The sequence below is a fragment of the Neodiprion virginianus genome, chromosome 2, assembly GCF_021901495.1.
Source record: "Neodiprion virginianus isolate iyNeoVirg1 chromosome 2, iyNeoVirg1.1, whole genome shotgun sequence".
In the NCBI taxonomy this organism is placed as follows: domain Eukaryota; kingdom Metazoa; phylum Arthropoda; class Insecta; order Hymenoptera; family Diprionidae; genus Neodiprion; species Neodiprion virginianus.
The window spans coordinates 962,569-988,677 of record NC_060878.1 but is presented as its reverse complement, the minus strand read 5'-3'; the positions used below and the strand labels follow the sequence as shown (position 1 = coordinate 988,677).

At 40.0% G+C, this 26,109-nt stretch overlaps 4 protein-coding genes across 5 annotated transcripts; 3 read left to right on the top strand and 1 right to left on the bottom strand.

The window, feature by feature from the left end:
* Window positions 1-347: 347 nt before the first annotated feature.
* LOC124298547 (cyclin-dependent kinase 9) lies at window positions 348-2,567 on the bottom strand. The gene is made up of 7 exons (XM_046750712.1): window positions 2,326-2,567; window positions 2,164-2,248; window positions 1,825-1,915; window positions 1,577-1,743; window positions 1,255-1,496; window positions 1,007-1,154; window positions 348-902 (listed from the first exon to the last, which is right to left on the bottom strand). Exons 1-7 carry the CDS (start codon window positions 2,430-2,432, stop codon window positions 594-596), a joined length of 1,149 nt encoding a protein of 382 aa, XP_046606668.1. The 5' UTR covers window positions 2,433-2,567; the 3' UTR covers window positions 348-593.
* Window positions 2,568-9,780: 7,213 nt separating this feature from the next.
* Window positions 9,781-17,409, top strand: LOC124298052 (transcription initiation factor TFIID subunit 1). Of its 2 annotated transcripts, XM_046749606.1 has the most exons (13): window positions 9,781-10,022; window positions 10,146-11,018; window positions 11,160-12,706; window positions 12,781-13,043; window positions 13,159-13,520; window positions 13,594-14,805; window positions 14,891-15,133; window positions 15,245-15,683; window positions 15,776-15,918; window positions 15,996-16,133; window positions 16,216-16,351; window positions 16,450-16,662; window positions 16,745-17,409. In XM_046749606.1, exons 2-13 carry the CDS (start codon window positions 10,254-10,256, stop codon window positions 16,951-16,953), a joined length of 5,670 nt encoding a protein of 1,889 aa, XP_046605562.1. In that variant the 5' UTR covers window positions 9,781-10,022; window positions 10,146-10,253; the 3' UTR covers window positions 16,954-17,409. The 2 variants fall into 2 exon arrangements, with proteins under 2 accessions (XP_046605562.1, XP_046605561.1); XM_046749605.1 differs by having other exon boundaries at window positions 9,781-11,018.
* Window positions 17,410-18,249: 840 nt separating this feature from the next.
* On the top strand, window positions 18,250-23,116 carry LOC124299131 (uncharacterized). The gene is made up of 12 exons (XM_046752100.1): window positions 18,250-18,315; window positions 18,438-18,516; window positions 18,954-19,301; window positions 19,394-19,492; window positions 20,092-20,231; window positions 20,390-20,569; window positions 21,464-21,553; window positions 21,726-21,801; window positions 21,880-22,227; window positions 22,452-22,550; window positions 22,638-22,777; window positions 22,849-23,116. Exons 1-12 carry the CDS (start codon window positions 18,265-18,267, stop codon window positions 23,029-23,031), a joined length of 1,833 nt encoding a protein of 610 aa, XP_046608056.1. The 5' UTR covers window positions 18,250-18,264; the 3' UTR covers window positions 23,032-23,116.
* A 1,292-nt stretch (window positions 23,117-24,408) lies between these two features.
* LOC124298065 (brachyurin) lies at window positions 24,409-25,942 on the top strand. The gene is made up of 6 exons (XM_046749638.1): window positions 24,409-24,504; window positions 24,678-24,753; window positions 24,840-25,187; window positions 25,278-25,376; window positions 25,456-25,595; window positions 25,685-25,942. Exons 1-6 carry the CDS (start codon window positions 24,460-24,462, stop codon window positions 25,862-25,864), a joined length of 888 nt encoding a protein of 295 aa, XP_046605594.1. The 5' UTR covers window positions 24,409-24,459; the 3' UTR covers window positions 25,865-25,942.
* Window positions 25,943-26,109: the final 167 nt, after the last annotated feature.

Below are 26,109 nucleotides of genomic sequence, written 5' to 3'. Positions count from 1 at the left end.
TGATATATTAAAATGTTTGATAATATACATGAACCTAGCCACCAACACCTCTTATTGCAGAATATAGATGAAAACTGCGCAGAATCGCTTCCTGTTCGATTATATTTATAAGGAGTGCAATAAACAATAAATTTATATACACTGTCGTGTTCACTTGTTCTGGAATAAATAAAGTTCGTATCTTCGAACAATGTAATACATAACCAACGTCATCTCATCAAATAACATATTTTGCTACTTTCCACGGAACGGACGATTCAAATCGTAAATAAAAGTGTATTAAAAAATCGGCGGCAAGTCGAAGCATATAAGTGGAGGGCAGAGGAGATTGAATGAGTGTAATTGAATTGATATAGAAAATGTATATTTGCGTATATTATTACACGTGTTAAATTAAAAAAAATTACAATATATAACAGTCTAATGTACACGAACTGGGCCAGATAAATCGCTACTGGTCCAACACTCTTGAAATGCAATCGCACGTTTCAGTCATACAGCAACGCTTTTTGAAAAGCGTTAGATAAATTCTATCTAACTATATCTAGGTATAATGTATTTGTGTAGCAGTGTCTGTTGCGTCTATGTACATTCTAGAATACGCGATCCTGATAACCACTGTCCGCCATACTCGAACTTGGTTTGGCAGGACCTCCAGGAACTGGGTGATGCGGGTGACGCATGTGACCCGGTCGTCGGGGCGGTGCTAAATACTCGAACATACTTTGAGTGTGCTGCGCCAACATTTTGCTGAGATCACAGGGCATTGGGTCGGTCCAGAAAAAGTCGTGATTCAGTGCCGAATCGGAGTCATACCTTTTGCTGGGATCGAGAATTAATAATTTGTCTAAAAGGTCACAGGCAAAGGGGTCCTTGACATACGGCTTTAGTCTCTCCTTCACCTAGTACACATGAATTTGTCATTTATTGATTCAAGTGCAATTCTTCTTGCAGTGAAATTCGATTGATAAATTAATGTTTTAATTTTCTTATAAAATTCGTGTACCTTTCTTTTTTGTCCTTTGGGCAATTCCATCTTGTTAAATAACTCTAAATTTTCTACACCGGGCCATACTTCGGTGGTCACAGATCCACATAGTTGAGAAATTAGCGTGAGCTGTTGTTGTTCAGTGTTTCCTTGCATAATGGGTGATCTGGATTTGATAAAAGTTTGACAATATGAATGCACTTCCATTAAAAATAAACTGGAAGCAGCCATAGCAAAAAACTTAATTCAAATCTTAAATCGTTTACCTAGTCCACATTTCCGCCATAATACAGCCCGCCCCCCATAGATCTACTGGTGGACCGTAATTTCTGTCTCCCAGTAACAGCTCTGGTGGCCTGTACCAGAGGGTGACAACACGGTTTGTGTAACGATTTACTTGACCGTTTTTATTGGCACTGAAAGCTCGCGCCAGTCCAAAATCTGCGAGTTTCAATATACCGTTTTTTGTTATAAGAACATTGGCAGCCTTCATATCTCGGTGTAAGATCTGTGAATGTAAAAAACGTAATTAGGAGTTTCGGCAGATATAAATGATTTTCAGAGAAACATTAGTTGAATCTAACTTACCTTGTTACTATGAATGTAGTATAGGCCATTGAGTAGTTGTTGCATGACTTTCTTTATTTCACCCAAGCTGAATTTGACGTTTACATTAGATAATAGACCTGCTAGATCATGTTCGCAGAAATCGAACACCAGGTAGAACGTCGATCGATAACGGTTGTATTGAGCCGCTATAACAACAAATCATAGCGCGGCGCTGAGTATTCTGCAGTTTTCTCACAACCAATGCAATTCGATTCTGATGAACATACCTCGAGTTCTGCATATTTCAATTAAATTAACCACATTTTCGTGCTTCAGTAACTGCAATATCTTTATTTCTCTCAGTGCTGTGATGGGAAACTGCAATGATACCATATTAGGTAAATGGTTTTGGGGTTAGAATGGAATGATGCTTATGACCAACAGTCGCAGTACAATAACGCGGTACAGGGTGTTGAATCTAGGGCTTAGGCACACGATCTCAAGTGTAAGTTATTCCAATTGTTTACGGGAGTCATGACGAGTAAAAAAGCAAATGTACGACTAAGAGAACAAGGTCGAAGCTACAAGATGAATAATGCGGCTTGACGAAAAATTCTGATAGTTACCCCTTCTTTCTCGTTGTCCATAAGAACTTTCTTCATTGCTACGAATTTTTTGTTACTGTTCTTTTCCTTTGCTTTAAACACTTCTCTGTGAAAAAGTAATTAAAGATTGTAACAAACATAACCTTGCAGTGGGAGTTGTTAACATATGAATTGATCACGTACCCGAAAGTACCCTGGCCGATTTTAGCAACTTTTTCATATTTCGTTGATTCATCGCAGTGCGGAAAATCGAATTCTTCAATGTACTTCTCCTTTTCCTTTGTATTCATGGCGCGATAAAATATTTCACTTACTTCGAAAACTCAGGTCATTACAGTCACTGCGTTTGGGTAAACCATTGAACGTAATGTCGGACAGCTATCAGAACCATCAGAACCATGGTTCTAAACCGTGATCAGAACGAAGATGAAGTCGTGTATTCGCATTTGTTTCAAAAGTATAGACATACCGCTCGTCACGCACTCCAGTGGCGGCCCGCTAAACTATATGCCATGGCTACACATTTGCCCAACAAATGGGTGTCTACTTTGTGGAAGCTGGCCCTCAATAATAAAAATAAGTGGTATAATATTATGTAGAATATATCATCATTAGTATTATGTATAAGTATACAATATTATGATTATGCTAACTAAACTTGGTAAAGCAGTATACATTGACACCTCAACACTTGTACTAGGAATAAAACACATTGAATAAACTGGAACTGAAACTTTGTAACGATGAGTTTGTGATTTTTCTATTCCACCTCTTTAATTAATAACCCGGTGTCAATTTCATATTTTTCAGTCGTCAGTTATGATCCGTTGCTCGCAGCGTATTGGGACTGCGTCCAATCGATTTCTCTCGCAAAATTACGTCGGAATAGTGCATGAACGGATTTATTCCAGCACTTTTCAAAATTCCGAAAATTTTCGCCAAAAATGTAAAGGGTTAGCCTTACTTTTTCTTCATTTCTGGTGCCGAAAATTTTTGGTCTCAGATTCGATTTGTACGACCATTTCCTGACTAATTGGACCGCCAGGAACTCAGAAAACGCAGCCAAAAGAGCGTGGGATCAACAGGAGAGAAATTACGAAGGAAAAAGCACCCACTGAAAAATGTCGAAAACACAGGTTCTCGTTTTTCGGCTGTAACTTTTGATCTGTTGCTCGCAGCGTATCGGGACTGCGCCCAGTCGATTTCTCTCGCAAAATTACGTCGGAATAGTGCGCGAAAGAATTTATTCCAGCACTTTTCAAAATCGCGAAGATTTTCGCCAAAAATGCAAAGGGGTTAGCCTTACTTTTTCTTCATTTTTGGAGCCGAAAATTTTTGGTCTAAGATTCGATTTGTACGACCATTTCCTGACTAATTGGACCGCCAGAAACTCAGAAAACGCAGCCAAAAGAGCGTGGGATCAACAGGAGAGAAATTACGAAGGAAAAAGCACCCATTGAAAAACGTCGAAAACACAGGTTCTGGTTTTTTGGCTGTAACTTTTGATCTGTTGCTCGCAGCGTATCGGGACTGCGCCCAGTCGATTTCTCTCGCAAAATTACGTCGGAATAGTGCACGAAAGAATTTATTCCAGCACTTTTCAAAATCGCGAAGATTTTCGCCAAAAATGCAAAGGGGTTAGCCTTACTTTTTCTTCATTTTTGGAGCCGAAAATTTTTGGTCTCAGATTCGATTTGTACGACCATTTCCTGACTAATTGGACCGCCAGGAACTCAGAAAACGCAGCCAAAAGAGCGTGGGATCAACAGGAGAGAAATTACGAAGGAAAAAGCACCCACTGAAAGATGTCGAAAACACAGGTTCTCGTTTTTTGGCTGTAACTTTTGATCTGTTGCTCGCAGCGTATCGGGACTGCGCCCAGACGATTTCTCTCGCAAAATTACGTCGGAATAGTGCACGAAAGAATTTATTCCAGCACTTTTCAAAATCGCGAAGATTTTCGCCAAAAATGCAAAGGGGTTAGCCTTACTTTTTCTTCATTTTTGGAGCCGAAAATTTTTGGTCTCAGATTCGATTTGTACGACCATTTCCTGACTAATTGGACCGCCAGGAACTCCGAAAATGCAGCGAAAAGAGCGTGGGATCAACAGGAGAGAAATTACGAAGGAAAAAGCACCCACTGAAAAATGTCGAAAACACAGGTTCTCGTTTTTTGGCTGTAACTTTTGATCTGTTGCTCGCAGCGTATCGGGACTGCGCCCAGTCGATTTCTCTCGCAAAATTACGTCGGAATAGTGCACGAAAGAATTTATTCCAGCACTTTTTAAAATCGCGAAGATTTTCGCCAAAAATGCAAAGGGGTTAGCCTTACTTTTTCTTCATTTTTGGAGCTGAAAATTTTTGGTCTCAGATTCGATTTGTACGACCATTTCCTGACTAATTGGACCGCCAGGAACTCAGAAAACGCAGCCACAAGAGCGTGGGATCAACAGGAGAGAAATTACGAAGGAAAAAGCACCCACTGAAAAATGTCGAAAACACAGGTTCTCGTTTTTTGGCTGTAACTTTTGATCTGTTGCTCGGAGCGTATCGGGACTGCGCCCAGTCGATTTCTCTCGCAAAATTACGTCGGAATAGTGCACGAAAGAATTTATTCCAGCACTTTTCAAAATCGCGAAGATTTTCACCAAAAATGCAAAGGGGTTAGCCTTACTTTTTCTTCATTTCTGGAGCCGAAAATTTTTGGTCTCAGATTTGATTTGTACGACCATTTCCTGACTAATTGGACCGCCAGGAACTCCGAAAATGCAGCGAAAAGAGCGTGGGATCAACAGGAGAGAAATTACGAAGGAAAAAGTACCCATTGAAAAACGTCGAAAACACAGGTTCTGGTTTTTTGGCTGTAACTTTTGTCTGTTGCTCGCAGCGTATCGGGACTGCGCCCAGTCGATTTCTCTCGCAAAATTACGTCGGAATAGTGCACGAAAGAATTTATTCCAGCACTTTTTAAAATCGCGAAGATTTTCGCCAAAAATGCAAAGGGGTTAGCCTTACTTTTTCTTCATTTTTGGAGCCGAAAATTTTTGGTCTCAGATTCGATTTGTACGACCATTTCCTGACTAATTGGACCGCCAGGAACTCAGAAAACGCAGCCAAAAGAGCGTGGGATCAACAGGAGAGAAATTACGAAGGAAAAAGCACCCACTGAAAAATGTCGAAAACACAGGTTCTCGTTTTTTGGCTGTAACTTTTGATCTGTTGCTCGCAGCGTATCGGGACTGCGCCCAGTCGATTTCTCTCGCAAAATTACGTCGGAATAGTGCACGAAAGAATTTATTCCAGCACTTTTTAAAATCGCGAAGATTTTCGCCAAAAATGCAAAGGGGTTAGCCTTACTTTTTCTTCATTTTTGGAGCCGAAAATTTTTGGTCTCAGATTCGATTTGTACGACCATTTCCTGACTAATTGGACCGCCAGGAACTCCGAAAATGCAGCGAAAAGAGCGTGGGATCAACAGGAGAGAAATTACGAAGGAAAAAGCACCCATTGAAAAACGTCGAAAACACAGGTTCTGGTTTTTTGGCTGTCACTTTTGATCTGTTGCTCGCAGCGTATCGGGACTGCGCCCAGTAGATTTCTCTCGCAAAATTACGTCGGAATAGTGCACGAAAGAATTTATTCCAGCACTTTTCAAAATCGCGAAGATTTTCACCAAAAATGCAAAGGGGTTAGCCTTACTTTTTCTTCATTTCTGGAGCCGAAAATTTTTGGTCTCAGATTCGATTTGTACGACCATTTCCTGACTAATTGGACCGCCAGGAACTCCGAAAATGCAGCGAAAAGAGCGTGGGATCAACAGGAGAGAAATTACGAAGGAAAAAGCACCCACTGAAAAATGTCGAAAACACAGGTTCTCGTTTTTTGGCTGTAACTTTTGATCTGTTGCTCGCAGCGTATCGGGACTGCGCCCAGTCGATTTCTCTCGCAAAATTACGTCGGAATAGTGCACGAAAGAATTTATTCCAGCACTTTTTAAAATCGCGAAGATTTTCGCCAAAAATGCAAAGGGGTTAGCCTTACTTTTTCTTCATTTTTGGAGCCGAAAATTTTTGGTCTCAGATTCGATTTGTACGACCATTTCCTGACTAATTGGACCGCCAGGAACTCCGAAAATGCAGCGAAAAGAGCGTGGGATCAACAGGAGAGAAATTACGAAGGAAAAAGCACCCATTGAAAAACGTCGAAAACACAGGTTCTGGTTTTTTGGCTGTCACTTTTGATCTGTTGCTCGCAGCGTATCGGGACTGCGCCCAGTAGATTTCTCTCGCAAAATTACGTCGGAATAGTGCACGAAAGAATTTATTCCAGCACTTTTCAAAATCGCGAAGATTTTCACCAAAAAAGCCTTACTTTTTCTTCATTTTTGGAGCTGAAAATTTTTGGTCTCAGATTCGATTTGTACGACCATTTCCTGACTAATTGGACCGCCAGGAACTCAGAAAACGCAGCCAAAAGAGCGTGGGATCAACAGGAGAGAAATTACGAAGGAAAAAGCACCCACTGAAAAATGTCGAAAACACAGGGTCTCGTTTTTTGGCTGTAACTTTTGATCTGTTGCTCGCAGCGTATCGGGACTGCGCCCAGTCGATTTCTCTCGCAAAATTACGTCGGAATAGTGCACGAAAGAATTTATTCCAGCACTTTTTAAAATCGCGAAGATTTTCGCCAAAAATGCAAAGGGGTTAGCCTTACTTTTTCTTCATTTTTGGAGCTGAAAATTTTTGGTCTCAGATTCGATTTGTACGACCATTTCCTGACTAATTGGACCGCCAGGAACTCAGAAAACGCAGCCAAAAGAGCGTGGGATCAACAGGAGAGAAATTACGAAGGAAAAAGCACCCACTGAAAAATGTCGAAAACACAGGTTCTCGTTTTTTGGCTGTAACTTTTGATCTGTTGCTCGCAGCGTATCGGGACTGCGCCCAGTCGATTTCTCTCGCAAAATTACGTCGGAATAGTGCACGAAAGAATTTATTCCAGCACTTTTCAAAATCGCGAAGATTTTCGCCAAAAATGCAAAGGGGTTAGCCTTACTTTTTCTTCATTTTTGGAGCCGAAAATTTTTGGTCTCAGATTCGATTTGTACGACCATTTCCTGACTAATTGGACCGCCAGGAACTCCGAAAATGCAGCGAAAAGAGCGTGGGATCAACAGGAGAGAAATTACGAAGGAAAAAGCACCCATTGAAAAACGTCGAAAACACAGGTTCTGGTTTTTTGGCTGTCACTTTTGATCTGTTGCTCGCAGCGTATCGGGACTGCGCCCAGTAGATTTCTCTCGCAAAATTACGTCGGAATAGTGCACGAAAGAATTTATTCCAGCACTTTTCAAAATCGCGAAGATTTTCACCAAAAAAGCCTTACTTTTTCTTCATTTTTGGAGCTGAAAATTTTTGGTCTCAGATTCGATTTGTACGACCATTTCCTGACTAATTGGACCGCCAGGAACTCAGAAAACGCAGCCAAAAGAGCGTGGGATCAACAGGAGAGAAATTACGAAGGAAAAAGCACCCACTGAAAAATGTCGAAAACACAGGGTCTCGTTTTTTGGCTGTAACTTTTGATCTGTTGCTCGCAGCGTATCGGGACTGCGCCCAGTCGATTTCTCTCGCAAAATTACGTCGGAATAGTGCACGAAAGAATTTATTCCAGCACTTTTTAAAATCGCGAAGATTTTCGCCAAAAATGCAAAGGGGTTAGCCTTACTTTTTCTTCATTTTTGGAGCTGAAAATTTTTGGTCTCAGATTCGATTTGTACGACCATTTCCTGACTAATTGGACCGCCAGGAACTCAGAAAACGCAGCCAAAAGAGCGTGGGATCAACAGGAGAGAAATTACGAAGGAAAAAGCACCCACTGAAAAATGTCGAAAACACAGGTTCTCGTTTTTTGGCTGTAACTTTTGATCTGTTGCTCGCAGCGTATCGGGACTGCGCCCAGTCGATTTCTCTCGCAAAATTACGTCGGAATAGTGCACGAAAGAATTTATTCCAGCACTTTTCAAAATCGCGAAGATTTTCGCCAAAAATGCAAAGGGGTTAGCCTTACTTTTTCTTCATTTTTGGAGCCGAAAATTTTTGGTCTCAGATTCGATTTGTACGACCATTTCCTGACTAATTGGACCGCCAGGAACTCCGAAAATGCAGCGAAAAGAGCGTGGGATCAACAGGAGAGAAATTACGAAGGAAAAAGCACCCATTGAAAAACGTCGAAAACACAGGTTCTGGTTTTTTGGCTGTCACTTTTGATCTGTTGCTCGCAGCGTATCGGGACTGCGCCCAGTAGATTTCTCTCGCAAAATTACGTCGGAATAGTGCACGAAAGAATTTATTCCAGCACTTTTCAAAATCGCGAAGATTTTCACCAAAAATGCAAAGGGGTTAGCCTTACTTTTTCTTCATTTCTGGAGCCGAAAATTTTTGGTCTCAGATTCGATTTGTACGACCATTTCCTGAATAATTGGACCGCCAGGAACTCCGAAAATGCAGCGAAAAGAGCGTGGGATCAACAGGAGAGAAATTACGAAGGAAAAAGCACCCACTGAAAAATGTCGAAAACACAGGTTCTCGTTTTTCGGCTGTAACTTTTGATCTGTTGCTCGCAGCGTATCGGGACTGCGCCCAATCGATTTCTCTCGCAAAATTACGTCGGAATAGTGCATGAAAGAATTTATTCCAGCACTTTTCAAAATCGCGATATCTTTCGCCAAAAATGCAAAGATATAGCCTTCATACTTTATTTTTCAGCGAAAAATCGTTCGTCTCAGAATTGGACCCCTGGAATGCAGAATACGCACTCAGAAGAGCGTGGAACGTTCTTCGGCTGCAACCATCGATATGTACCGTAGCTCGCAGCATATTCTACAGAGTTTGTTTATCAGCTGTATGAGTATAATAGCTATTCGAGATATAAGATAATATTCCAATTACTCTATTTATTGTAGAATGGTAATGCATGTAATGCATTTAAGCGAGTCAAGTATTGTTGCCATTTTATATTATTATTCATTGTTTTGATGAAACGCCCTGGACGCCCTCCATCATTTTCAGTATGGGCATAGGTAATAAGCGTATGAATAGGCGGCGTCTCAATCATGCACGAATTGAGGGTTGTGGAAGCATGAGAATCAATTAGATTTTTTTCTCACCATGAAAAATCGCTACGTTTTATGTGATTTCCTTTTCGTTCCCCCATTTATTCCGTTTTTTCCACTGTCAATCAAAAATTCTAGATTTTTAAATCCTTGGGATAAAAACGCAACTGAGAACCACTGTCACAACTACCTAGTTCAAAACTCGTGGCATTTTACCGTTTCGTCGTATCTATTTTCACTAGCGACCACGGTCTTTATGATTGGTCTGGGTACTCCGGCTGTAAAACCGTGCTCGAAAATGAAGCCGATGTTGTGAATTTTCGCCGCTAGCGCTAGTGAGGGAGAGGCCTACTTGATAAGCATACAGAGATTGCAGCCTCGGAGATTGCAGCGCTCCGGTCTTTGGTGCACAAATTGAGAAACACAGGCTTCAAGTCGGTCACGCTGCGTTATATAGGAAGGGGATTGGAGTGCCCAAACCTGTTTATAAGACCGTGTTCGCGACCTTTTGCCACCAACGGCATGGTGTTTTTGGGTCAACTTCACGCCCGTGAAAATCCAGCCTCATCATCATAGTTTATTATTCACTGCATTTACCCTACTGCGATGGTAAATCTATTTCGCTTATCAGCATGCGTCTGCAAATGAAAATTAGTTCTAAGAATCTGTTTTGCATCAGATGGCGCCAACACTCTAAAAAACTAGCGTAAACTAGACAACGCTTTAAAAACGGGATATGATTGCGAGTAATGTTGCTAAACAAGGGGTGAGCTTTTGATTTCCCAAGTTCAATTTATTACGTAGACATTGACAAGACTTTATAAGTGCGAAATTAATATTCGTAAAATACGATTAAAAACTAAAAAACTAAATTAATGTATCAATACAGGATAGTAATCCCCGCTTGTAAAGCCAACCATCTAACCTCAAAATAGTTAATCTTTACTGATTCAAAGCCACCGTTTCTCAAAAACACACTCATTTGTATCTGCTGAAAATGGTTGACTCAGACGAGGAAAACGACAGAGACATGGATCTGGAAATGAATATGACTGGATTTTTATTTGGCAACATTGATGAAGATGGTCAGTTGGAGGATGATATATTAGATTCCGAGGCGAAGCGCCATTTGGCTTCCCTGGGTCGCCTCGGCCTTAGCAGTTTACTGCAGGAAATGATTGCTCTAGACAATGAGGAACAGAATGAAAAAGAAAATGAGAAAGGAGAAAATGAAGATGAAAATAAAACAGGTGTCAAATCCGAGTCTGACGATGTCAACTATCTAGAAAAATCTCCAACAGCGTTGGATTTCTCTGATATTAACGAATTAGCTGAAGACATAAACGAAGATGATGCAGAAGCGTCCTCCAAGAAACAGGATAGGGCAGCCAGTGACTACGATGCAGATGATGAGGAGGGAGTCAATAAATCTGACACTCAGTTAATGCCTCCTCCGCCCATTCCAGATGAAAAAGAAGCTCTGACCCCTGAAGAGGCAGAAGCTGCTCGCCAGCGTAAGCTTGAAACGCCCTTGGCTTCCATGCTGCCTTCCAAATATGCAAATATCAACGTTACGGAATTGTTTCCTGATTTTCGCCCCAATAAGGTTCTTAGGTTCTCGCGACTTTTTGGCCCTGGCAAACCTAGCAGCCTTCCACAAATTTGGCGGGGTGTTCGGAAACGGCGGAAAAAGAAGAAACACCACGATCCGAAGGATTCAGACTCGGGATCTGATCACGACGAGAGGAAACCTAAGTTCAAGGTACAATAAATATTGAAAAGCTTTTAATTAGCTGAAAATGTAGTTAGGTACTCTTCTACTAAGCAATTTTGACATTAGAAAATGTTTTAAAAGCTGTGAGAAATATGACAAATTTGAGAATTTAAGTCAATCTTCCAACAGGGGTGGAAAATGCATTACGCACCGACTCCATCACCAGATGAATGTATCCCAGATGATGAAGAAAAGTTATTGCTTCCCGTCGAAGACAAGGAACAAACTGGTAAAACTGGCGACATGGGAGACAGCAATGACATGGGTCCAAAAGTTGCAGACTGGCGCTTCGGTCCAGCCCAAATTTGGTATGACATGTTGGAAGTCCCAGAGACTGGTGACGGCTTTAATTATGGGTTCAAACTTGCGGAGAAAACTGAAGAAGTCTGCAAGTCAAAAGATGAGGATACATTTCCAGACGATTCCTTTCTTATGGTGTCTCAACTGCATTGGGAGGATGATGTCGTGTGGAATGGTGATGATATAAAACATAAAGTGATGCAAAAATTAAATAGCAAGAATAATGCTGCTGGTTGGGTACCTTCGAGCAGTAACAGAACTGCTCAGGCCTTCAGCCAGCCAGGAAAAGGAACTCCTGTTCCTGTAGCACCTAACGTTCGACTTGCTACATCGCAAATAGCGACTCCTCTGCACATGCAGTCTAAGAGTAAACTTGCATCGATGGGTAAAGGCAGCCAGCAGCAACAGCGTGAAGAAAACTATGACGATACTTGGTACTCTATTTTCCCTGTGGAGAATGAGGAGTTAGTTTACGGACTCTGGGAAGAGGAAGTTATCTGGGATGCTGAGCACATGACGAAAATACCGAAACCAAAGATTCTCACCCTAGATCCAAACGATGAAAACATTGTATTGGGCATACCGGATGACATAGACCCAGCTCTTCTTCATAAAGACAATGGGCCTCAACCTAAGGTAAAAATCCCACACCCTCATGTGAAAAAAAGCAAACTTTTGCTGGGTAAAGCAGGAGTTATCAACGTTCTTGAAGAGGATGCTCCGCCTCCACCTCCAAAGTCTCCCGATAGGGATCCATTCAACATATCAAATGACTCTTACTACATGCCTCGCTCTTCGGAAACAACATTACGCTTAAAAGTTGGCGGTGGCAATTTAATACAGCATAGCACACCGGTCGTAGAATTGCGAGCACCTTTCGTACAGACACACATGGGACCTATGAGACTGAGGAATTTCCACAGACCTCCGTTAAAGAGGTACAGTCACGGACCTCTGTCTCACACTGGTCCCCACCACGTGTTGCCTCTCCTCAAGCACATCAAGAAGAAAGCTAAGCAAAGAGAACAGGAGAGAATTGCCTCGGGAGGTGGAGATGTCTTCTTCATGAGGACACCTGAAGATTTGACTGGAAGAGATGGGGAAATTGTTCTCATTGAGTTTTCTGAGGAACATCCACCTCTGATGAATCAAGTTGGAATGTGCTCCAAAGTCAAGAATTACTACAAACGAAGAGCTGGAAAGGATCAAGGGCCTATGCGTTACAAATACGGAGAGGTCGCTTATGCGCACACCAGCCCATTTTTGGGCATCTTAACACCTGGCCAAAGTATTCAGGCTATTGAAAATAACATGTACAGGGCCCCGATTTATGAACACAATGGTCCAGAGACTGATTTCTTGATAATAAGGACAAGGTACAGCTGCTTCAAAGGTTGTTGTAGAAATAGAATCACTTTAATCACTGGTCTAAACATTGCCCATTTTTCAGACAGCAATATTTCGTGAGGGAAATAGATGCCTTATTTATTGCTGGACAAGAGTGTCCGTTGTATGAAGTTCCTGGTCCAAATTCCAAACGAGCAAACAACTTTGTAAGAGATTTCTTGCAAGTTTTCATATATAGATTATTCTGGAAATCTCGTGACACTCCTAGGCGAATCAAAATGGATGATATTAAAAAAGCATTCCCATCGCATAGTGAAAGCAGTATAAGAAAGAGACTGAAGCTTTGCGCTGATTTTAAAAGAACAGGTACATTTCACTCTGTATCTGCCTCGTAAAATTTCCTTACATATTTCTTTCAAATTCTGCAAAGAATAGTATTATTGAAAAATTTGTGATTTGTTACCTTCGTTTTTCAAACTAGGAATGGACTCAAATTGGTGGGTAATCAAGCCAGACTTCAGACTGCCGACTGAGGAAGAAATCAGAGCTATGGTTTCTCCGGAGCAGTGTTGCGCCTATTTTAGTATGATCGCAGCCGAACAGAGACTTAAAGATGCTGGGTATGGTGAAAAGTTTTTGTTCACACCTCAGGATGACGACGATGAAGAAATGCAGTTGAAAATGGATGATGAAGTCAAAGTTGCACCCTGGAACACAACACGTGCCTATATTCAAGCGATGAGAGGGAAATGTTTATTACAGTTGGCTGGTCCAGCCGATCCTACAGGCTGTGGGGAAGGCTTTTCTTATGTAAGAGTGCCAAACAAACCGACAATCAGCAAAGTAAGTACGATGCGAACATTTTTTGTGGGGAAGTTAAACAAAATGATAATAATAATTTCTCATTGCTGTTTAGGAAGAGCAGGAAGCACAGCCAAAGAGAACAGTTACTGGCACAGATGCAGATTTGCGTAGGCTTTCGTTGAACAATGCAAAGGCTTTACTACGAAAGTTTGGTGTGCCTGAAGAAGAAATTAAAAAACTTTCGCGGTGGGAGGTAATTGACGTTGTGCGAACTTTGTCGACGGAAAAAGCGAAAGCAGGAGAAGAGGGTATGACAAAGTTTTCAAGAGGTAATAGATTCTCTATAGCTGAGCACCAGGAAAGGTACAAAGAAGAGTGTCAAAGAATATTCGACCTGCAGAATCGTGTCTTGTCGTCGAATGAAGTACTCAGTACCGACGAGGGTGAGAGTTCTGATGAAGATAGTTCAGATATTGAAGAAATGGGTAAAAATATTGAGAACATGTTGTCGAACAAAAAGACCAGCACCCAGTTGTCCCTTGAGAGAGAAGAACAGGAACGACATGAGCTCAGAAAAATGATAATGGGCGACATGCAAGAGCAGGAGAAAAAAAGTAAAGAGAAAAAGAAAGACGACGAAGATGATGGTCCTGTGAATAACTATGGACCGCAACAAGGTAGAGTGCTAAAAATATATAGAACCTTTAGAAATCCTGACGGAAAGGAATTCACCAGAGTTGAGCTGGTGAGAAAACCAGCCGTCATAGACACTTACATAAAGATAAGAAATTCCAAGGACGAAACCTTCATCAAACAATTCGCAACCCTTGATGAAGCTCAGAAAGAAGAAATGAAAAGAGAAAAGAGAAGAATCCAGGAACAGTTGCGCAGAATCAAACGGAATCAAGAACGTGAACGCATGCTGGGTGGCCCTGTGACGAATTCTTTCAGCTCCTCAAACTTATTTGAACGTTCAAACCTGAGTACCCCGCCAGTCTCGTCGTCCAGTATCCTTCCATTAAGTAATTTTCAATCCTCTACTCTTTCCTCTAAGCATCCTAAGCCTGAGATATCTCCCTCTAAACGTAAAAAACCTAAACTTAAACCTGATCTTAAATTAAAATGTGGCGCTTGTGGTAACGTAGGGCATATGCGAACCAATAAGGCGTGTCCCCTTTACCAGAACAGCTTGCCTACTGCGCCGGTGAATGTCGCTATGACGGAAGAACAGGAAGAAGAAATCGAAAAGCAGCTTAATACCGATGATCAAGATTTGGTTAATGTTGATGGAACAAAAGTTAAATTATCTTCGAAGCTTATCAAGGTAGGTGTAACATCTTTTATTTTTAATGAGATATTCCGAAATCGTAGATTTATAAAAAAACATTACGCTGAATGTCTTACCCTAGCATGCTGAAGAAATGAAGAGACGTACTTTGTTACTGAAAGTACCAAAGGAGGCTGTTAGTGCACGGAAACGTCGTCGTGCAACTGGTGACGATCACTGTGATTATCTCAAACGTCAACAAAGACCGGCAAACAGACGTAGAACCGATCCAGTTGTGGTGATGTCTACCATGTTGGAAAGTATTCTGAATGAGATGAGAGATTTACCAGATGTTCAGCCATTCCTGTTTCCTGTAAATGCAAAAGTACGTTGATTCAGATCACATATAAATCTGTTACTTAGATTAAAATTTATAACGCAAAGAAAACAGCATAGACAACCCTGTATTTAATATCGTTTTCAACTATGATTAAAGGTAGTTCCAGATTATTACAAAATTGTTCAAAGGCCGATGGACTTACAAACTATAAGAGAAAACTTGAGGCAAAAGAAATATCAAAGCAGGGGAGAGTTCTTGGCTGATGTAAATCAGATAGTTGAAAATTCAACGCTTTACAATGGAGTAAAGAGTTCATTGACTGTGGCTGCCAAACGAATGCTCGACACTTGTGTAGAAAGACTCGGCGAAAAAGAAGATCGTCTAATGAGACTTGAAAAGGCAATAAATCCGCTCCTAGATGATAACGATCAAGTCGCCCTTTCTTTCATTCTTGACAATGTAGTTAACAACAAACTAAAATCCATGACCGAGGCTTGGCCGTTTCTTAAGCCGGTTAATAAAAAAATGGTCAAAGATTATTATAATTTGATCAAAAGGCCAATGGACTTGGAATCGATTTCTAAAAAAGTTACAGGTACATCGAACTTCTTTCACCGGAATTGTTAAACTTATTTTTTCCCCCTGTGATTTGTACTAAATGAAAATATCGCTTCTCTCCGTATATAGCACATAAATATCACAGTCGGCACGAGTTCCTCATGGATATTGCACAGATTTTGAAGAACTGTACACTTTATAACGGAAAGGATTCACCATTCACGCAAAAGGCAGAAACTTTGGTGAAAGCTTGTAAAGAAACTTTAGACGAGGTAAATTTTACCATCTATATTACTCATGATTCATTGAAGCGACGTGTAATCTATCACCATTCGTCTCTTTCTTTCAGTATGATGATCATTTGACGCAACTGGAGAATAACATTCTCTTAGTACAACAACGGGCTATGGAACAAGCGGATATTGATTCATCCTGGCTTGGTCCCGATGAAGAAAATTACACCATTGCCGAACCAGAGTTCAGAGGAGTACGTCGATACATGATTATGAAACGATGTGCCAAGTTTGCAAAGGAGAGTGACGAATTGTAATTTTTCTCTTTTATTCCAGAGTCAAACCAGCTCTCCAGACAATCCATTTGGCAAATCGATGATGGACGATTTTGATTTCGTTGATGTGGAGGGGGACATGGATGGAGAATTGGGTCGAAGCGGGCGTGCTAAGAAAAAAGACGTTCTCGAAGAAGGTAAGAAAACATGTTCTGAAAACAAGGTGGAAACAATCGTGACATTAAGACTGAAGAGGTTATTAAAATAACTAACTTGATTTTCGTGGATTCTACAGACCTTCAGTTCTCGAGCGAAGACGAATTCGATGAGGTGCCATTTGGAACGGACGAACAATCTGAGCAAACTGAAATGGAAGCACTGGAAGTTGGCGAAATGAGAGAAGTTGGCGAAGTACCCGCAGATGACGACAGTCAACAAGCCGCGGAAGCTATGGTTCAATTAAGTAATGTTGGATTCTACACTGGAGAACAACAGATGTTACAGCAAGGTAAGTTTTTCCAACAGTTGAAACATATACATAGTCATTGCCAGTATTGTTAACGATTTTATTTTTTATTTTTCCCCTACAGAAGAGAGCATGGATGTTGATCCAAACTACGATCCGTCTGATTTCTTGCTTGCCGGTTTACCGTCCCGAGAAGATAAGGCTGTTGATAAAATTCAAGACGATCTTGCCGTTTCTGAAAGTGATGACGAGGCCCAGAATAATCGATTAGAAACTAAACACGAGATAGAACCACAACAGGAGGAAGATGAAGGAGGTGATTTATGGTTTTAAACCGATTTTAAGTTTCATCGTAGTTTCAAACTGTACCTGTATTATAATGATTTAAGTTTAAGCAAAGTCAATTAAACCACGATAAAATTATTGTTGCATTATGTATGTACATATAAAGTAAGTTGAGCATTAATATTCATATACCTATTTATAAGTAGTAAAAAAGTGTAGAGCACCTAAGGAAGAATTAATGGTAACAAGATGAAAGTGAAGTCATATATATATATATACTTATGTCATATCAAAGAACCAACATTAAAAATTGTATAAAGTATTTTTTTTTTTTTGATGCTGTTTAGTTATACAATTTATGAGAACGTATCAACTATCAGTTAAATCGTATTAGTATCGAATTCTGTTTTTCATATAATTTTAATATATCTCGATCAATAATCAATGCTAGAATAAAAAAAAATAAAAAAAAAAAACTGCAAATACGCTGATGCAATAAAGACTTGTAACGAAAAAAAGAGAACATTTAAATTATTCTTACTGCCCCCCTCATGTGTATTCCGTAACTAAACCTAAGCCGTTCAAAATAGAAATATAATTATTATTGATATTGGATTTGTTTTTGGGTGATTTAGCGCTGCCAGTTATAACATACGCATTGTGCGCGTTGTGATAATTTAGTGTTGTTGATATTCAACTGAAATCAGATAAAATTAGATTCCAAAATGTTACTACAATATTCAGTGAACACTCGAGGCTTATCTGCAAAATATGTCCGAATAACGATACTGTTATTGTGACAACAATGTCATACAATGAGTACAGTATATTCCATTGTGCGTCATCCTTTAATCTTTTCAGTGACAGAAGCCACTATAGTAGCACCCTTTTTTCAATTTTTTTTTTTTATATTCCATGCAAAATCTTGATATTTTTCAAATAGGAAACCGTATCCGTAAACTTTAGTTTATATTTACAGTTGGACTTATTGTCAGTCTGATCAGCCTAAAGGAAATCTGTAAGACAATAAATCGCCAACTGTAAAGTCAGTCTGGTATATTTCATGTACGTAAAAAAAAAAACAACGTACGTCAATCAAATGTCAATTTATAAAATCTTGACAGGGATTAACTAAGGAATAATGTGTTGATAATACAAACGGTATTGAACCACATTTAACCATGCTATAGATTAAATCTAGGCCCAATCAATCTAATGTTATCGTTACATTCTCGTGAGATTTATCGTAAGTTAACAAGCATCATTACGTGCAGAGTCACTGATTTCTTTCAAGCTACGTCTTTGTACAAAATCTGTATATAAACAATGACAACTTACATGATTTCGAATAGTGTCAAGATGAGGATTTTCATCGTACTTTGCTTGGTGGCGGCTGCGGCTCATTGTCAGGTATTTTTAGCAGTTTGAATTTTCGATCTTTGCCAGCACTTGCGTGCAATCTAAAGTTTCTCGATTTGAATTAAACGTCGAAACATCATTATAACAATCTAAGAAACTTTCGGTATTTTAAGGTGACTAAAGTGGATTGGCATACCGTCAGCCCCATCGAAGTCTTTCCGAAAGACTACAACTTAGATCGTTGGGCCAAGAGTAAGTTACTCCGAAACATAGTACAGGTCTGCAAAATAAATTTTATTTCAACAGCATGGGATGTTTTTGGCAAGTATAAAGTTTTCGAGGGTGCTGAATCCAAAAATTACTTTCATTTCCACCCATCGTCTGCAGTATTCTTGCAAAATACAAGGTGTTTGCATAAAAAAAGCATAACAATAATGAAAAACACCACCATTGCATTACAATGAGCTAAACAATATTTCTTACAAAATTAAACAAACAATATCTTTACGAAATTTATTTAACATTCCGTGCTCATTCTTTTCGCCTACGAAACATTTTCTTCTTGTGCCTGTGCAGTTTGTTGGTTGCAGACCTGTGCAGTTTGCCGCAAATTATGCTTACATCGGGTATTAGACTCCCTCTGGAAAAGACCGTGATTATAGCGATCTAATAATTTTCAAACTGTCAAGAACTCGAGGATGCAGAGCGCGTAAATCCGACGCGTATCGTTGGAGGAGAAGAAGCTACGCCTGGACAATTCCCGTATCAAATTGGCCTTCTTTCCACCAATGCCGCGGGTTCGACCGGATTCTGCGGTGGTTCGATCCTAAATGAAAATTGGGTACTAACCGCTGCTCATTGCGTCGATGTTGCGGTATCCGTAGAAGTTATTGTCGCTGCTCACAACATTAATGAACCCGAAGAAGGACAATACAGAGTTCCAGCCCAAAAAATCGTCGTTCACGAGAATTGGAACACAGCGACCATTAGAAATGACTTGGCAGTGCTTCGGCTCGCCTTTCCTATCGAATACTCCAGTAAACTGATCTCATTGTTACTCTAATTCGTGAATTCGGATACCTTAAAAGTTAGGAGCATTTAATTAATGATTACCTTTGAAAATTTTTAGACCGTGTCCAACCAATTCGTCTGCCAAGTCGGTCACAGGTTGGGCAAACATTCGCTGGTGAAACGGGGATCGTATCCGGTTGGGGAAGGGATTCCGATTGTGAGCATTATACTCAAAATACGTATCTTATACCGTCTAATAATATTTATTACTTTTACTTTAGGTTTCAAGGGGTTATACCTAGTCAGGACCCCGAAAAAAATTGTCAAATGAAAAATCAAAAAAGATTTTGTTGATATAAGGTATTATCTGGTCTTTGATCGAAGGAATAAGCAAAATATTAAGTTTTACCAAAACGACAGCTACTCAAAAAAAAAAAAAACATTTCGGTTTTCCATTAAAATTTTCGCTTCAATTTGTTTATAAAATGGAAAATATCTACCGGCGAGCAAAAATCTCCGATCAAGGACTAAAAAATATATTTATAAAGCTTGTGTAAAAATTTGAGACTGATCGGTTGAGCCGTTTTTGATTAAAAAGCGTTCAAAGTTTCAAAAGCACTTTCAAACGCTCCGGGGCGTCTTTGCAAATGTGCGCGTAACTTCGAGAATACTTGTCGCATCGACATAAAATTTTCTGTGCATATATTTGAATGTATGTACAATGCGAAAATGTAATTAAAAAAAAAATTCGATTTTTGAAAAATCCTGGGTAGGTATAACCCCTTAATTACCTGCAATCGTAACGATTTGTTGCAGCGTCCAACAGCGTCAGTCCCGTTCTTCGCTGGACGCAGAATCCCATCACCACAAATCTTGCGTGCAGCATATATTACTTTTTCCAAATCAACAGCGCTCAAATATGCTTGTCTGGTGAGGGAGGCCGCTCTTCGTGCAACGTAAGTGCGAAACATGAGTATCACTTCTATCTATTTATTTACCTTCGAACCATACCAATTGGAATTGCTTCACCGGTGTTATGGTACTATGACAACCACAGGTACACACCTAACAGGTAGGCACATCAATTTTCTTACTAATAAAATTTCATTTTCAGGGCGACTCTGGAGGTCCCTTGGTGATTGTTGAAGACGATGGCATCGCGACCCAAGTCGGTGCTGTGTCCTTCGGGATCGCGCTTGGATGTTCTGTTGGATGGCCTGGTGTTTACGTTCGTCTTACAGACTACTTAGACTGGATCGTGGAACACACCGATAATGAAATCTTCATCAGAGATTAATCACTCGCTGATAATCATGTTGTGGTTATCAGGGGATGCCAAGTGCGATAAATTAGAATGCAATGAATTGCTCAAATGTAATTGATTTTTACCTTTACCTCATTTAATATATGTACAAGAATTTCCGTATATGTACAATAGATTTAAGAAAAAATAAATGAAACTCGTCCCATAAAGATTAAAGATATTTAATCAAATATAAATGTTACAAATACACATGAAGAATTAATTTCAACCCAATTGTACTCAATAAAATAAACTAAATCATATATTAAAAAATAAAGTCTCGTTATAAATATTAAAAATCTAATAAAACCAATATTGAATAAAAATATTATTCAAAAATTAATTTAATCTTCTTTGATTCCAAAGCGCATATATGTTACACATTCGTGTAAGTTTTCTTTGTCACAAGTATAAGTCCGATTCTAAAATCTTCATAGCATTTTACTATCTCGATTGACTGAACTACGATTTCACGTATATTTGCAGTTTTGAATAGTTCAAAACTCAGAATAATTTCATCAAGTTCATTATTATTTCACTATTTTCATGGCGTGCAGAATTCTATTTTATTATAATTGAACCAAATATTACGATTATATCGTTGTTATTTACGATAAAAATAAAAAATATCTACACGTGAATGCGTAGATAGCTTTAAAACCACGAAGTAATGATTAACAAACTGGATTTTTTGATTACAAGATGATACAGATCGAACACTGTGTACGAAAAATATACATCATTGCGAAAAAAAAATTCAGATTGCGTTCTAATATTGCCAACCGATTTTATCCAGATCCGATATTTCATTCATTAGGTTATCGAGGCTGTGCCATGAGATAGGTGATTTCCGGCCTCTTATCGGCAACGGTTTTCGTATAAAAGTACGTGCCGTTCTTTGACGTACTACTACGAAAAAGTGACTGCACAATGAAGGTCCTCGTAGCGCTTTGCTTTGTCGCAGCTGTGGCTCAGGTATGTTTATTCGAATCATGTATAAGTGTTCTTTCCGTACGTAGATCAGATCGAAAGTAAGCAGATTCACAATCAAGCTGCCTAGAATCAAGTCACGGTTATTGGCACTTCTGGTAGACGTCATACGCCCATTCCAATTCACGTTAACAGCAATGAATTCTGTATTTTCAAGGCCTACGACATAGACTGGAGCCAAGTCAGCCCCATCGAAGTATTCCCCCCAGACTACGAGGGTTTTCTCATCAAAAGTAGGTACCATCGATTATCCACCAATTCTATCTACACCTCCCCTCGACGTCTAGTACGCAACTTTAACATTTTTTCAGAACTCAAGAATGTGACACCCTTGGACGCGAGCCGTATCGTAGGGGGCGAAGTGGCCACCCGTGGACAGTTCCCTTACCAAGTTGCTGTGCTTTCCACCAATGCAGCGGGTGCGACCGGATTCTGCGGTGGTTCGATCCTCAATGAAAATTGGATTCTTACTGCCGCTCATTGCGTCGATGTTGCGGTGTCCGTGGAAGTTGTTTTCGCAGCCCAAAACATCAATGAGGATGAAGATGGACAGTTCAGCCGCACGTCCACCGATATCATTGTTCACGAGAGTTGGGATGCTGCGAACATCAGAAATGACCTCGCTCTGATCAAGCTTGCCGAGGCCATTGAATACTCCGGTAACCCATTTCTAACCGATTCGTAAGCTGAATATTAAGGTGAAAATATGTCCCAAAGAAAAAAGAAAACACCTATATTTTCGTAAACTTTTTATTGTACGTTGAAATTAGCTATTTCACTCCCACGACATTCATCGTGAACACTCGGACGTGATTATTATTTTTGCAGCCCCGCATAAACACTGTAAAGAATAATGTATTTTTTTTTTTTTGAAAATTATTAGACCTCGTTCAGCCAACTCGTCTGCCAAGTCGCTCCCAGGTCAGCGAAACCTTCGCTGGGCTGACCGGAACTGTATCTGGTTGGGGACGCGATTCCGACTGTAAGTATATTCGACATCATTATTAACCATCGAAAGTGTATACTTGATGGGTATTTCCGCATTATCGATAATCCCTATGATCAACAGCATCGAACAGCGTGAGTTCCGTTCTTCGTTGGACCTCAAACCCCATCCTGACATACTCCGCTTGCCGTTCGTGGTACTGGAGCTTGGTCAACACTGACCAGATTTGTCTGTCTGGTAGCGGAGGCCGCTCTTCATGCAATGTGAGTATAAACAATGAGGAGTATTCGAACAAAGGTATGTAATACGTGAATTGTGTTATTATTCGTTTCAGGGAGACTCTGGCGGTCCGTTGGTCGTCACTGACACAGATGGTGAAATAACCCAGGTTGGTGTTGTTTCCTTCGGAATATCTCTTGGTTGCGCTGTTGGATGGCCCGGAGTTTACGTACGTCTGACCGATTTCTTGGACTGGATCGAAACCAACACTGGCGGAGATATCGTTATCAGCAATTAATCGCATGACTGATATTACGCATTCCACTGTTATAACGTCAAATGTACCACGGATGTAATAATTGGAATAAATGAATCAAAACTTATTGCCTGTGTCTCATTTACCGCGAAAGCTTACATATTATAAGCGTATATAAGTGAGCATCAGCATTAGGGCGGTCGTTATTCAAGGTGTTGTCGAATTTTTGCCAACCCATCCCCCATATCAACACTTCAAATAATTCAAAAACAAGTGCCTAATTTTTTAAAATTTTTACCTCAACTCTAAGATAGTCCGCATTGTGATCGAAGTTTCTTATGGGAAATAACATAGGAAAAAATTTTTTTTTTCGGTATATATTTTATTGTATAAGTAATAATTTTCCGAAAAATCTGTATTTGCGAGGTTTTAGTCGGCATTGGTGCCACTATCTGTAAAAAAAAATCACATCATTATACCAGGCAATCTAGACGAATTGGACTGTCTCTGAATAAGGACTACCCTGATGAGCATACAGTTTTTTTCGTTTTTTTACATCAATGAAGAATCCAATTCGTAGATTATTGTCAAGTTTGACATTTAAGGATTTTTAAGTCTTTGAAGAGAACTTCTATTATTACCAATTATCGATTAGAAATTTTAGGCAGCCCGAATACATAAAATTATGTCTATATATTTATTTCCGTTTTCAAGTTCTATCAGCTCGACTGTGGATATCACTGAAAGTAATCTCTGTTGCTTCACATATACTCCCATTTCTTGTTTTTTCAGTTTCCAATTTCTATTGTTTTTACCGTTTCTAATTATTCATCTGTAATTGTAGCATACGCTAGATTTTTAATATAAACAATTCTGAATTAATCATCGTAGAAAATAGTCAAAGAAATATTAATATTGTCTAAACGCACAGTGATAAGGGAGAACTTGTCGAGAGTATTGGAATTATTTTTTTTGTGAAATTCGAGATTTGTATGAAACTTTCAAGCATTCTAAAAAATATTCTGTTTCAAGGTGAGATTATAACTGTAAAAATGTCCATGTCACTTCATTAGGGGTAATAAGAGTCATTATGTCCACCTAAAGGTCAAAAAGAACCACAAGTCAACGCGAGTTTCGAAATTCCAACAAACTGTGAACGGCAAATAACATTACGTTTCGGAACTATAACAAAAAAATACGATCCAATATTTATGAAAAAAAAAACATGAAATGAAGCAACGGTCATTTACGTGATTCAATTTAGACACGTTACATACATATTTGCACGTAATCCAGATTAGATCAATTTTTTCTTACTGATTTTATCTGTTCAATGTAATGTATAGATTCATCATGTTTTATCTAACTCGCGGCAGACAATCAGATGATTTCTTGCTCTTATCTCTGAAAATTTGCGTATAAAAGTTCACACCATTCTTCAACGTTGCACTTCTCAGAACCAACTGCAGAATGAAAGTTCTTGTGGCTCTTTGTTTCGTCGCGGCGGTAGCCCAGGTACCACGTTATAAGTTATAGTTACCTGATTTTCTTGTGTAATTAATCCTCATTGGAAATAAGAATCGGATAGCATAAACAAGATCGAAGAATATTGTCTAACTCTTGCGTTGAAATAGTTGAAATTACACCCATGTTAACGGAAAGGAATTCTCTTATACCTTATTTTATAGGCCATCGATGTGGACTGGAACAAGATCAGCCCCATCGAAGTCTTCCCACAAGACTTGGCAGGTCCTTTGACCGAGAGTAAGTGTCTCCCTTGGATAATATTCCATGAATTGAACTGTCCTATTGGCCCTTGCAAGTAACGTATCGAACCTGTAATTTTCTAGGTCTTAAGGACGTCAAAGACCTAGACCCATCTCGTGTCGTTGGAGGAGAAGAAGCTAGTCCTGGACAGTTCCCGTATCAAGTTGGTCTGTTCTCAACGAATGCCGCGGGCTCGACCGGATTCTGCGGCGGTTCCATCCTGAACTACGAGTGGATTCTAACCGCAGCTCATTGCGTCGACGTTGCCGTATCGGTAGAAGTCATTCTTGGAGCTCAGTACATCCGCGAAGACGAACCGACACAGGTGGTACTCCAAGTTGCAGAAATCATTGTCCACGAGAACTGGGACACCAGGAACATCAGGAACGACCTTGCCTTGCTGCGCCTTCCCGCGCCCATTCAATTCACTGGTACAATATTCTGTGATTAAATCACGATTTTATACAAAAAATGGATTGCACGGAAAAGTTAATGGACAATTGGATTCCGTAAATTTTCAGAGCGCATTCAGCCCATTCGTCTGCCAAGTCGCTCCCAGGTTGGACAAACCTTCGCTAGCGAAACTGGAATCGTATCTGGATGGGGAAGGGACTCCGACTGTAAGCATATAATACTGTTGATGTTTTCAACGCGCATATTCATTTTATGACGAACTGCAATTCTCATGGTGGATTACAGCTTCCAGCAGCATCAGTCCTGTTCTCCGCTGGACCCAGAACCCGATCCTCACTAACTTTGTGTGCACCCGGTACTATTTCTTCAGCGTTACCAGCGCTCAGATCTGCTTGTCTGGCAGAGGAGGCCGCTCATCGTGCAACGTAAGTGTAACACTGTGGTGACTGACTTGGTGACTGACGATCCATCGGTGCAGGCTAGATGGAGTTCAAAATCGATGCTTTTTTTTCAGGGAGACTCTGGTGGCCCGTTGGTGGTGACTGACAGCGATGGTGAAATCACCCAGGTTGGTGTTGTTTCCTTCGGAATAGCTCTGGGATGCGCTGTTGGATGGCCCGGTGTCTACGTTCGTGTCACCGATTACTTGGACTGGATTGAGACACACGCTCCTTCTGTTGCTATCAGAGATTGATTGCTAAAAATCATGCACTCCTTCGCCGAAAGAACGCGGGATGACTTAATCTTGAATAAAAATTTATCCCACTGGTAACCTTCGAATGGACTTTAAATCTGACCAAGCAAATCCCTTGATCCATGTACAAAATGTATACTTCAGATTTTTAATACCGTAATTGCAAGACGGCATTACCTTTCTTAATCCTGCCTAAATAAATAAAAATTTTTAAGAAGATTTGAGGAACCGAAAGAAATATCTGA

Excerpts from the sequence above, each read along its gene's own strand:
- LOC124298547 (XM_046750712.1), bottom strand. The coding sequence starts at position 2,432 with ATGAATACAAAGGAAAAGGAGAAGTACATTGAAGAATTCGATTTTCCG. Across the intron at positions 2,249-2,325 it reads ATCGGCCAGGGTACTTTCGG|AGAAGTGTTTAAAGCAAAGG; the intron begins GTACGTGATCAA and ends ACTTTTTCACAG. Across the intron at positions 1,155-1,254 it reads ATGGCGGAAATGTGGACTAG|ATCACCCATTATGCAAGGAA; the intron begins GTAAACGATTTA and ends TATCAAATCCAG.
- LOC124298052 (XM_046749606.1), top strand. The coding sequence starts at position 10,254 with ATGGTTGACTCAGACGAGGAAAACGACAGAGACATGGATCTGGAAATG. Across the intron at positions 15,134-15,244 it reads TGTTTCCTGTAAATGCAAAA|GTAGTTCCAGATTATTACAA; the intron begins GTACGTTGATTC and ends CTATGATTAAAG. Across the intron at positions 15,684-15,775 it reads GATTTCTAAAAAAGTTACAG|CACATAAATATCACAGTCGG; the intron begins GTACATCGAACT and ends CTCCGTATATAG.
- LOC124299131 (XM_046752100.1), top strand. The coding sequence starts at position 18,265 with ATGAGGATTTTCATCGTACTTTGCTTGGTGGCGGCTGCGGCTCATTGT. Across the intron at positions 21,554-21,725 it reads TTGTCGCAGCTGTGGCTCAG|GCCTACGACATAGACTGGAG; the intron begins GTATGTTTATTC and ends TGTATTTTCAAG. Across the intron at positions 22,228-22,451 it reads CGAGGCCATTGAATACTCCG|ACCTCGTTCAGCCAACTCGT; the intron begins GTAACCCATTTC and ends GAAAATTATTAG.
- LOC124298065 (XM_046749638.1), top strand. The coding sequence starts at position 24,460 with ATGAAAGTTCTTGTGGCTCTTTGTTTCGTCGCGGCGGTAGCCCAG. Across the intron at positions 24,754-24,839 it reads GGCAGGTCCTTTGACCGAGA|GTCTTAAGGACGTCAAAGAC; the intron begins GTAAGTGTCTCC and ends GTAATTTTCTAG. Across the intron at positions 25,188-25,277 it reads CGCGCCCATTCAATTCACTG|AGCGCATTCAGCCCATTCGT; the intron begins GTACAATATTCT and ends GTAAATTTTCAG.